Source organism: Suncus etruscus, chromosome 20, assembly GCF_024139225.1.
Source record: "Suncus etruscus isolate mSunEtr1 chromosome 20, mSunEtr1.pri.cur, whole genome shotgun sequence".
Lineage (NCBI taxonomy): Eukaryota > Metazoa > Chordata > Mammalia > Eulipotyphla > Soricidae > Suncus > Suncus etruscus.
The window spans coordinates 2,252,770-2,265,108 of record NC_064867.1 but is presented as its reverse complement, the minus strand read 5'-3'; the positions used below and the strand labels follow the sequence as shown (position 1 = coordinate 2,265,108).

The following is a 12,339-nucleotide window of genomic DNA, read 5'->3' as shown; positions in this document are numbered from 1 at the left end:
ATTTTTTAATATGCCTAGAGGACATATTTTTTTATTTTTGGGGCCACACCCGTTTGATGCTCAGGGGTTACTCCTGGCTAAGCGCTCAGAAATTGCCCCTGGCTTGGGGTGACCATATGGGACGCTGGGGGATCGAACTGTGGTCCTTCCTTGGCTAGCGCTTGCAAGGCAGACACCTTACCTCTAGCGCCACCTCATCAGCCCCAAGGACATTATTTTTTTAATCTACATGGACTTAGAAAGTTCCAGAGACTTCTTAATAGAAAACTCTGGTACATATAAGCATCTGTTTTTTGGGCCACACGCAGCTGTGCTCAGAGGTTATTCCTGTCTGGCTCTGGGGGACATATTGTGTACTGGGGATTAAAGCCAGATTGGCTGCGTGCAAGTCAAACACCTCACTTGATGTACTATTACTCTGGCCCCAGATATGAATATGTGTGGATCAAGTTTTGATAGTAACTGACATTTATACTTCTTTTTTTTTTTTTTGGTTTTTGGGCTACACCCGGTGACACTCAGGGGTTGTTCCTGCCTATGCGCTCAGAAATCTCTCCTGGCTCAGAGGCCATATGGGATGCCAGGGATCGAACCCAGGTCTGTCCTGGATGGGCCACGTGCAAGGCAAATGCCCTACTGCTGCACTATTGCTCCAGCCCCTATACTTCTATTTTTTGACACTTAATTTGGAGGCTGTAGCAGTGGTCCTCAAACTATGGCCCGCGGGCCACATATTGTATTTGTATCTGTTTTGTTTCTTCATTGCAAAATAAGATATATGCAGTGTGCATAAGAATTCGTTCATAAGTTATTTTTTTTTTACTAGAGTCAGACCTTTCAATGGTCTGAGGGACAGTGAACTGGTCCCCTGTTTAAAAAGTTTGAGGACCCCTGCTAGAGGGTTTGGGCCACATCTGCAGTACTTAAGAGCCTATTCCTGGCTCTGTACTCAGGAATGACCCCTGGTGGTATTTGGGGGAACATTGGCGGTTCAGGCATTGAGCTGAGTCCCTTCTTGTGCAGCTAGTACCTTAACCCCTCTAACAATCTCCAGCCATATTCTAGAACACGTTTGACCAGTTTTGCTAAGGCTCTTTATGCATCTAAAACTAGTGCTGTTTACAGTTGTTTCAGGCTGATTATGTATTTTCCAAATGATACTTAGTTTAAATTGAGACCGTAAAGAAAAGAAAACAAAGTCAGGTATCACAGCCTTGTTTGTATTATCTGCTCATTGTTTTTTTTTTTTTTTTTTGGGCCACACCCGGCGGTGCTCAGGGGTTACTCCTGGTTCTCTGCTCAGAAATAGCTCCTGGCAGGCATGGGGGACCATATGGGACACCGGGATTCGAACCAACCACCTTTGGTCCTGGATCGGCTGCTTGCAAGGCAAACACCGCTGTGCTATCTCTCCGGGCCCTGCTGCTCATTGTTTTAAGCAGATATTTTATTCAGCAATATTTCTGTATGTGTTTTGTGGGTGTGGGAGTGGAGGGAGGCACTCCTGGCTCTGTGCTCGGGACCAATCCTGGCAAGGTTCGGGGTGGGGGTTGTTATATGAATGCTGGGGATTGAATACAGGTTGGCAATGTGCAAAGTAAGTACCTTACCTGCTGTGCTATCTCTCTGTCTCCATTTGCATTTATATTTTAGAGTAAAAGGGTTTACTGCGACTTTGTTGTCAAGGTCAGTCTTGGCAGGGCTTGGGGGAACATATGTGTGGTACGTATCAAATCCTGTCAGATGTGTGCAAGCCACAGACCCTTTGCTATCTCTCTAGTTCTACCATTTGTCATTTTTTTATCCAATAAATTAGGAAAGTAGGTTTTTAAAAATAAATCCCAGGGGCCGGAGTGATAGCACAGTGTTAGGGCATTATGCCTTGCATGCGACTGACCCAGGACTGACCTGGGTTTTATCCCTGGCATCCCATATGGTCCCCCAAGTCAGTAGCGATTTCTGAGCACATAGCCAGGAGCAATCTTTGAGTGTCATTGAGTGTGGTTTACCCCCCCAAATCCTGGTGGTGTCAATTTTGTGAATTTGTTCTCATATTTATAACTTTTCAAGAATAAATTGGCATATTATAATTTAAAAGATCAGCTTTGACTATAATCCAGCACTACTAAAATAACTTGTGAAGTTTTCTGGCTCTGCATATCTATCCCAAGGCATTAATGTAATGTTAAATGAAAGAAAAAATACATTGTGTGGCTTTACTTGCAACCCCTAGTCTGGCCCCCTGAGCACTGCCTGAATGATTTGTGAGCATTGAGCCAGTAACCTTGAGCACTGTAGGGTTTGACCCGACACTTTCAGACCTCCCTTCAAAGAATGTCTTTAATTGTCCTAGATCAGGAATTTCCAGGTAAAAAGAAGAACATATCAATGTGTCAATGTATAATTATATGTGATCTATATAATTTTTCAAAAAGGCTAAGAATATTGGTTATAGAAGAATAAGAACAACAGTTTCAGTGTGATAGTTTTCAGTTTTCTGTACACTAAGCTGGGGAAATTGTTGTTTATCTGATTGTAATGGTGTTTGATTTTTTGTTTACATTGATTTCTCAGATTCCATATTTCTTTGATAGAGTTTGCTTTTCTACTTTTAGGCCTGAGACCATTATGGATTGCTTACACTTTATTTTTCAGAATAGAAATGTACTGCCGAGAGCTAACAGAGAGGTTTGAAGACGTTTGGATAGTATCTGGACCATTAACTTTACCAAAGACTGGTAATGATGGCAAGAAAACAGTCAGCTATCAGGTAGGACTGTGTTTGTGGGACACGATGATGTCGATTGGTATTCTTTATTTTGGGTGGGAGGAGGGTGTGGTTGGAGTCATACCCAGCAATGTTCAGGGTTTATTCCTGGCTCTGCACTCAGAAATTACTTCTGGCAGTGCTTGCTGGGCCATATGGGAAGCTGAGGATCCAAACCGGGTCAGCTGCATGCTGTAATATTGCTCTGGCCTCAAGAATTCCATTTTTAGGCTTCACTTAACCACCATTGCTTATTACTTCTTAACTACCATTACTGTTGGAATGACAGCTATAGATAGAAGATACAATTCATGATGGATTGAAGAGCATCCCTTTGGGTCACAAGGGGAAATAGATGTAACATCATTTATATTCACTGATAGACTATAATATGGAAACATAATGTGGGTGAAGTGGTCTCTCTGTTGGATTGGCTAACAATTGTTGTGGGCCAGGGAAGATTAACAGAGAGTTTGGAATTAGTTTTTGAAAGTGAAGGAGAGTAAACTGTAGAAGGCTAGTGTGGAAATTCCAGAATATGAGTACACACAATTCTGCTTAATAGTTTTGTTATGGGATCCATTTGTTTTATTTTTGGTTCCCACCAGGAATGCTCAGGGCTTTCTGGTGGTGCTTGGGGGACCATATATGGTGTCATGGATTGAACTAGGATCCACCATACGTCTTCAAACCTGTATTCTCTCTCTCTGGACCTCTTCTGACTGTATATGATGCCAGGAATTGAACTGGGTCTGTCACATATCTTAACCCCAGTGCTATTTCTCTGACCCTATTCTGGTATTGTTCATAAAAACCAAAGCTTACCTTAAAAGAGTATGGGTGACTCAAGGGGGAAAAGGATGTCTACAGTAGGATAGGAATCAGGTAATAGACTCTCCTCCATGAAGGCATTTTAGATATGGAGAAATAGGTGACCGGTGACTTAATTCAGGTTTCATAGAGTGTTCTGGCAGAGCTGTGCTGAGTGGGAGATCTGGAAGAAGGGTATTCGAAGGAGAGTGAGCGGAAGGAGAGGAGTGAGGCCTCACTGCCGTAGTTCATTGCAAAGAAACCTGGTGCTAAACGCCAGGCTGTTGGAGTGAGGAATGAGAGGACAATACAGGAAAGAATTATCATGGAGTTAATAACCTTTTGGTGAATAAAAAGGAGAACTTCAAAATAATACGTAGAGTGCAGCGAGTTGTGTACTGGGAGGAAAGTTGTTTTTTATCTTTCGAGTTTGGAATTTTAAAAAATGTTGTTTTTCTGTGCAAGATAATCTGCAGACTGAAAACGAGTGGTGTGGGTGCTTTAATCTTCTCAAGTTGTGGGGAAATGCTGAGGCCAGATTTGGCCAGAGGAGTTTTCAAAGACTGGGTGGACAAGACTGCGGAGTCTGCCGAGCGCAGAGCCGAGTTGATATATTGTGAGACGAGTGCTAAGTGAAAGGGGCATCAGAGAATTCTCAGTGGAGTCCAAGAGAAGTAACTTTGGGCGGAAATCATAGCAGTGTTCTAGGAGTAGGTATTGAGGAAACAAATGCCAGTTAAATGACCCAGAAATAAATAGTTCAGGAAAAGAAAACTTGCATGTATTTGCTGTCCAGTGTGCACAGCTCATTGTCAGCCTGTCCAGATCGTCTGAGGGTTCATAGTGGGACCCCAACCTCACGGTAGCATTCCCTCCCACTGATGCTTCCAGGAGTATAGCCTGACAAAGGAGTTCCATGCTAGGCAGATTAGTTCTCTCCTGACCTTCCTACTTAACACTTTAATGTTCTTTATAATATCAGAAGAAGAAAAATAACTTGAAGTTCCCTTTGTTATGATTTTTTAACAAAAATAGATAGTTACACACTCTCTCTCTCTCTCTCTCTTTCTTTCTCCCTCTCTCTTCCTCTCTCCCTCTCTCCTTCTTTCCCTCTCTCCTCTCTGCAATGCTCAGGACTTACTCCTGTTTCTGCACTCAGGAATCACTGCTGGTGGCCTTGGGACCATCTGGGATGTTGGGAATTCAACCTGGGTCAACCAGGTTTGCAAGGCAAACCCCTTCCCTCTGTACTCTACCCGGGCCTAACACACACTATTTTTTTTGTTGTTGTTGTTATTTTGTTTTTGGACTACACTTGGCAGTACTTGGGTTACTTCTGGCTCTGTGCTCAGAAATTGCTCCTGGCAGGCTCGGGGGACCATATGGGATGCTGGGATTCGAACCATCATCCTTCTGCATGCAAGGCAAATGCCCTACCTCCATGCTATCTCTCTGGTCCTCTACATCCCAGTTTTTTCTTTTTTTTTTTTTTTTTTTGGTTTTTGGGCCACACCCGTTTGACGCTCAGGGGTTAGTCCTGGCTATGTGCTCAGAAATCGCCCCTGGCTTGGGGGGACCATATGGGACGCCGGGGGATCGAACCGCGGTCCTTCCTTGGCTAGCGCCTGCAAGGCAGACACCTTACCTCCAGCGCCACCTACCCGGCCCCATCCCAGTCTTTTCAATGAGTTTTAGGTAGTTATTTATTGCTCACAAACTTGACAAATTTATATGGTTTTTTCCTTTTCCTCCTCCTCCTCCTCCTCCTCCTCCTCCTCCTCCTCCTCCTCCTCCTCTTCCTCCTCCTCCTCCTCCTCCTCTTCTTCCTCCTCCTCCTCCTCCTCTTCCTCCTCCTCCTCCTTCTTCTTCTTCCTCCTCCTCCTCCTCCTCCTCCTTCTTCTTTCTTCTTTCTTCTTTCTTCTTCTTTTTTTTTGCTACTTTGTTTCATGGAAGAAAAGTTTACACCAAGTTTAAAAGTAGGAATTAGGGCCCGGAGAGATAGCACAGCGGCGTTTGCCTTGCAAGCAGCTGATCCAGAACCAAAGGTGGTTGGTTCGAATCCCGGTGTCCCATATGGTCCCTCGTGCCTGCCAGGAGCTATTTCTGAGCAGACAGCCAGGAGTAACCACTGAGCAACGCCTGGTGTGGCCCCCCCCCCCCAAAAAAAAAAGTAGGAGTTAACCAGTAGTTAAGAACTCTGCATGAAATAGTTATTTTGTTACAATTTTATTTTAACTATGTGTTGGCTAAATGTTGTAGTGAAAAGTATATTGTATTTAAGTTGGATGGGATTATCAGGGAAAGTAGGAGCCATTTTTGGGTCACTCCTATTGGTGCTCGTGGGAAAGGAGAAGTGACAGGAAAAGGTCAGTTGTGTACTGCAAGAAGAGAGTCAGGGAAAGAAACCAAGATGGGAGGTTGGATCAGGTGACAGATGCCTTGAATGTCCTGCTAAACATTTCAGCGTTTCATAAGAAAATAATTGTGGTTAAAAACTAGTACCTGGGGCTCAGCAGTAGGGCGTTTGCCTTGCATGCGGCCGACCCGGGACCAGCCCTGGTTTGATCCCTGGCATCCCACATGGTCCTCTGAGCTTGCCAGGCGTGATTTTTGAGCACAGAGCTAGGAGTAACCCCTGAGCACCGCTGGGTGTGGCCCAAAATCCAAAACAAACAAATAAACAAACCCCCTCACCCCCCGTACTATCCTTTAATAATGCTTAATAAGGGAATGATATAGTATTGCCAATCCCTTAAGACTGGTCTGTTTCTGTCAAGGAATACATATTTGAACTATGAGTTCCATGGGAGCATCTTGTAATGATGATATGTGGCAATACAGAATGCCTGGACAGCATTTGTGGGGTTCTTTTAGACTTGGCCATTTATTGTTTATTGATTATCGGCACTAATACTCTGAACCTTGTTTGAGAAAGAGGTTACTGATGGAAACAAATGTAATACTGAGTTTCATATGTAGGGCATGAAGTGTGTACATGTATAGGGTGGAGTAAATGAAGCTGCTAAATTGTGGCCCTCTGAACTGGAAGGCCATAGACACCCACTGCAGGCTTGGGAACTGAGGGAGTGAGGGGTGAAGTCAAACCACATAACTAGCGGCCTAAAGGGATGGATGAGTTATGACCTCATCAGACTTGCATGCTAACTGCACTCATTCGCAGTTGTATTCCTTGAAGCTGTCAGGAGTCCACGGTAAGGGGCCGCTGGACTCTTCAGGTCTAGAAACTTAGAAGAGGTGAAAGGTGGTACAGTGGGAATGATTCCAAGTGACATGTGCTAGCATGCACACGTTAGAGTAGAAATGGTTCAAGCAGAGAGGACTCTTCTCACGACACAGACATTTCTGTGAGAAGGTGTGGGCAAGGATCATAGCATCTGAGGACCCGAGAGAACATGGGAAGGTGAGAGGCAGTGATGTGATCAGACAGAGTCACCTGGCAGCTCTAATCAGAATCATCCCTTTATTATAGCCGAGGTCATCCGAGTGCTTTCTTGGATGTCCTGTTACAAGAAGAGATAGAGTCCAGATAAGTGAAACAACCTGAAGAATATGGCCTGACAAGAAACTGAGCTGCTCATATTTTACGTCTCTGTGGTTGTGGTAACGTGAGAAGTCCCTGCTAGTCTGTATTCTTTGTCCAGTGGGGCATTCCAGACTGCCACAATCCTAGAGGAGGAAAAAAGGAAAACGGGTTCTCCAGTTGCCACTGGCTGGAGCCAGGGGCTTTTCGTGGTGTGGGGGAGGGCCCAGCCAGTGTTCAGGGAGCTTGGCCAGGCTGATGCTTTCCAGCCAGGGTAGAGGGCTGCAGTGTTTCTCGGGCCTTGCATGAGAAAGATCCCGGTGCTCCTGGGGTCCTAACTCTGGGCCCAGGACCAGCAAAAAACAGTGCTCCATCCCATGGAATGATGTTCTGCCCCCCTTGGGAGTCTTGAGGCACCCTCTCTGTCCGCAGTGGTCAGAGTTGCTTCTTTTGAAACTTCTTTGCTTCTTCCTCTTAGGAAATAGTTTTATTTCTGTGTCTTTGTTTTCATTGAAAAGCAAAATGATGTCGCTGGTTAAATCTCTAAGGAGAATTGTCATCCCAGGAAGGCGGCACTTATTCTCCTGTCACTGGGCAGAATTTCTGCCACCCTGTACCTTGCTGGAGCTCCCATGAGAGGAGAGGTCCTGTCTCCCTTCTAAGGAGGGCTGGCACCAACAGGTGCTCTCGAAAAAACCCCCTGAGCCAGCCACCTTTCTGTCAGCTTCTCTCTCGCTGTGACCCCTCACTTTTCTTTCTTCCTCTTTCCAGTCAGGCCTGGATTCCTCATTGGTCATACTCTTGGTTCTTCTACTAACTTGGCATCGGGCTTGGGAGTGGGTAAGCTCGTGAGTGGCCCGACAAATGGCAGCCTTGGCCTGATCACTGTGTGATGCCATCTCTCCTGGCACCACGTCAGTAGGGAGACCCAGCTCAGTTGGACGGGGCGGGTGGAGGGAAGCGGATTGTCACTTTTCTCCCTGGGATGAAGGAGCAAGCTCAGGCCTGCGGGCAGTAAAGTATGTTTTGAACAAAATGAGGTTCAAAGCTACATTTGATTTTTTTTTTTTTTTTTTTTGCTGGGGAGGGGGCACAATTGGCAGTATTCAGGGATTACTGCTGGTTCTGCACTCTCAGGAATTACCCTGTCAGTGCTCGGGACTGTAAGGTGCTAAAGATTGAACTTGGGTCAGCAAGGTAAGCATCCTACCTGCTGAACTCTCCAGCTTCGTGCTAGCTACATTTGATTTGGGCTTGGGGGTGTGTGTGTGGGCCACACCCAGTGAGGCTCAGGGGTTACTCCTGGCTATGCGCTCAGAAATCGCTCCTGGCTTGGGGGACCATATGGGACAATGGGGGATCGAACCGTGGTCCATCAGGTTAGCGTGTGTAAGGCAAATGCCCTACCGCTTGCGCCATGGCTTCGGCCCCTGGATTTGATTTTTTGTTTGTTTGTTTGTTTGTTTGTTTGTTTTGGGGGCCATACCTGGCATTGCAAAAGGGTTATTCCTGGCTCTGTGCGCAGAAATCGCTCCTGCCAGGCTCCAGTGACCATATGGGATGCCAGGAATCGCACCCAGGTCTGTCCTGACACCCTACCTACCACTGTGATATCATTCTGGCCCAACATTTGATTTTTATGTTCTCCCTCTGCCTCCCCCACATTTCCCCCTCTCGTGTGTGTATGTTTTAGTCACTCCCAGTTGATTTCTGGTTTTTGACAGATTTCTGTGCTTTCTGTGATTTCACATCAGCAAGAATTTCCTTTGTAAAGTACCTTTCTATCTAAATTTTATACAAAGAGAGTTGCTGTTGATTTCTGAAGACTTGATTCGTGTTAAGCCCAGGAGCTCTTTGTTTAGGGCAGTGCTTGCCAGAGGGGGTCAAATAACCTCCTGGAAGGTGCTGGAATGAGGGGGCAGAACACTTTCTGCTTGCTACTTAAATAGACTTAAATAGGTGGAAGGGCAGGTACATTTTGGAATGTCTGCTTTATGCATCGTTTTTGTTCGGCTTGCATTCTAAAACCCTCTTGTCCTCTTTCACTGGTGTAATCTGGCTTGATTTCAAGTTTTCTTAATTTCTCTGTAACATTTTTTTTTATATCAAATGCATTGCACCCCCATCTTTTGAATACATCACTGTAAAAAAAGATAAAAGTTTTGCAGGTTAAAAAAATTGGGGGTTGGAAAGAGAGTACAACAGGTAAAGGGCTTGCCTTGCAATCAGCTAACCCAGAGTTGATTCTTGGTACATTGTGTGGTCCCCTGAGAAAAACCAGGAGTAAGCCCTTAGCACGGCCGGTGTATCCTTCTCATAAAAACAAAACAAAACAGGAAAACAATTTTTGAACAAGCCTGTCCTGTGCCTTCATGAATGTTCTGAGAGCTGAGTGCCACGAGGGACTCAGTGGTGCCGCCAGAGCTTCACTGGGTTGATGGGACTTCTGTCCACTGAATCATTCTTCCTTTTTGTTTCTAGAAACATTTTCTTTCTTTTCTTTTGTTGTTTTTCGGCCACACCACGCATCATTTAGGGATTATTCCTGGCTCTGCATTCAGAAATCACTCCTACCAGGCTCAGGGACCATATGGAATGCCAGGGATCGAACCAGGGTTAGTCGTGCGTGGGTCCATGCAAGGCAAATAAATGCCCTATCACTGAGCTATTGCTATCGCTCTGCCCCCTAGAAACATTTTCTGAATATTTTCTGTTGCTCGAGTTATCTGCAAAGAAGATAGCTCTAAATATTTTTGGAAAAAAATTTTTTTTCTTACCTGTGAATCTTAGCATGTCAAACCCTTTTCTTTTGGGCCAGAATTTGGGGAAATTAGTTAGAATCCTGTTGGTAGAAAATGGCCATGACCAGTTATTTTATTAAATTAATTTTTGGTGGGGAGCCACAGCCATTGACGCTCAGGGGTTACTCCTGGCTATGCACTCAGAAATCGTTCCTGGCTTGGGGACCATATGGACACTGGGGGATCGAACCGCAGTCCATCCTAGGCTAGCTAGCACTTGCAAGGCAGATGCCTTTCAGCTTGGCCACTGCTCTGGCCCCTATTTAATTTTTAAAGTAAAAACAGGTTTTTCTTTGAGGTTCTAAGGAAGGGGAAGGAAAGGATAAGAAAAAGGGAGAGAGGAACGCTCAAGAGAAAACAGAATACAGGCTTCTCCAAAGGCAGAGTTCCAAAAACTGAAATATGAGTTCCAAAACATGAAAATAGGAAGACACGAAAGTACATTTTAAAAGGAGAGATGCGGGTGATGCGTGCATACAGACGCCATATACACGACCTGGCAACACACACACACACATCCCTGATCAGTCATACACACAGACACACACATCCCTGATCAGTTATTTTAGAAAATGAATACACACACACACACACACACACACACATACACACATATACGCACACACATCCCTGATCAGTCATACACACATACAGACACATCTCTGATCAGTTATTTTAGAAAATGAACACACACACACACACACACACACACATACACACATATACGCACACACATCCCTGATCAGTCATACACACATACAGACACATCTCTGATCAGTTATTTTAGAAAATGAACACACACACACACACACACACACACACACACACACACACACACACACACACACACACACACACACACACACACACACACACACACACACACACACATCCCTGATCAGTTATTTTAGAAAATGACATTTTGTCCAGAGTTCACGAGAGGAGAAACTAGCGCCGGGGCTCCACATCATAGGCCTGAGTGCTGTACTGCAATAATGAAGGTTTCCCACTAGGTGGCACCAAGAGTTTGCTTACTGTGGACTCCCCATTTTCCTCTTGGAACACAACTTGTGCCATTGGGCTCAGCCGTAGCTAGCTACCTGCCCTCAGCTCTGGTCCCTGACCTACCTGGTTCCTAAGTTGGTGTACCATCTTGGTGCTGACCCTGCACTCTTAGCTGCCGTCTCATCACATTCTTTCTATAGACACAGCTATCGGAGGTCTTGACGCCTTTTGCCAGGAAGCTTCTTGAGAGCGGAGACCTGCTACATTAATGCCAAAGCTTCTTCCTTTCACTTTCCCACCACTCCCAGGCACAGGATTTCGGAGCTGCAGGGTTGAATGAGTGCCACAGTCGTGATCTGGGACCCTGACATGGTTCTTCTCCCCAGCTGCGCAGATGACTGACTGACTGGGTAGGACCGAAGTGGGCATTCTGTGCCTGAGCTTTGGCCAGCTTCCTAAACTGTGGCCTGAACTGCCCACAGCCAGTCACTTCTTCTAGCATCAAAGATAGGCCATGGATGACTTTCCTGGGCTTGGGACTTCTTGTAGCACGAAAGCTGGTAGCAACACAACCCCTGTGTCTTCCAGGCAGCTGGAGGCTGTGGAGTTCTGAGCTCTGGTGCCGTGCAGGACGGAGCCTGGGAAAAGAGGAAAGGATCCTTTGTAGCTCTGCCTGGGGCTTCCTGCAGGCCCCCCCTGCAGTAGGAATGCTGCTCCTCCATGGCGTGGCGTGCAGCACCTTCAACATGCTCTTCTGGATGGGCTCATCTTACTGGCAGGCCATTAAAGAAACGGATGCTCGGGTTTTTTTTTTTTTCTTTCAGAAAACAGATACGGCTTTCAAGCCAGTTTGGAAGGGAATTTGAAAAGGTTTCATAATGCAGTTATTTCATGACGACAGCCAGCCAGTAGTGGCAAGCAAGTGGTTTTCTGACCCGGCTCTGGCTTATTTGTTGTGTCAACATGTTTCCAGATAGCATTTAGGTTTGATAGCATATTTAGGGACTGTCTGTCTGATACAGTTCGAAGAATGTGCAAAAACTCTTAGCAAGCAGCTTAATTGAATTTTAAAAATGAGCAATACCGGAGATGATCATACTGATGTTGTGTCTGGTGGCCTCTCCAGTGAATTTGATAAACCAAAGCCATATTTTTACTCCTAAAGCTGGGAACTCCCAGCTGTTTGGACCTTTGAATGTTTAGAGTGCCAGAAAATCTGATTATGAAATGAAGAGAAAAAGGCAGATTTTCTTGTTGTTGTTGTTCCATTGAATGCCCAGCACATAAGAACCAGGGCGTCCTTTTGTACCCAATATCCTACAAACAGGGCAAGATGGCTCCTCTTTGAGCTGGCATTATTTTAAACAATGATCAAAATCGACTTGCTGACGAATTCTATATTTTGCTTTGCTACT

General features: G+C 45.3%; 1 protein-coding gene across 1 annotated transcript in view; it reads left to right on the top strand.

Moving 5' to 3' along the window:
- EXOG (exo/endonuclease G) overlaps positions 1–12,339 on the top strand; it is a 31,625-nt gene that overhangs the window by 17,288 nt on the left and 1,998 nt on the right. Inside the window, exon 5 of the mRNA XM_049766430.1 lies at positions 2,656–2,770. Within this exon, the coding sequence (XP_049622387.1) occupies positions 2,656–2,770 (115 nt within the window). The remainder of the gene's footprint in view (positions 1–2,655; positions 2,771–12,339) is intronic.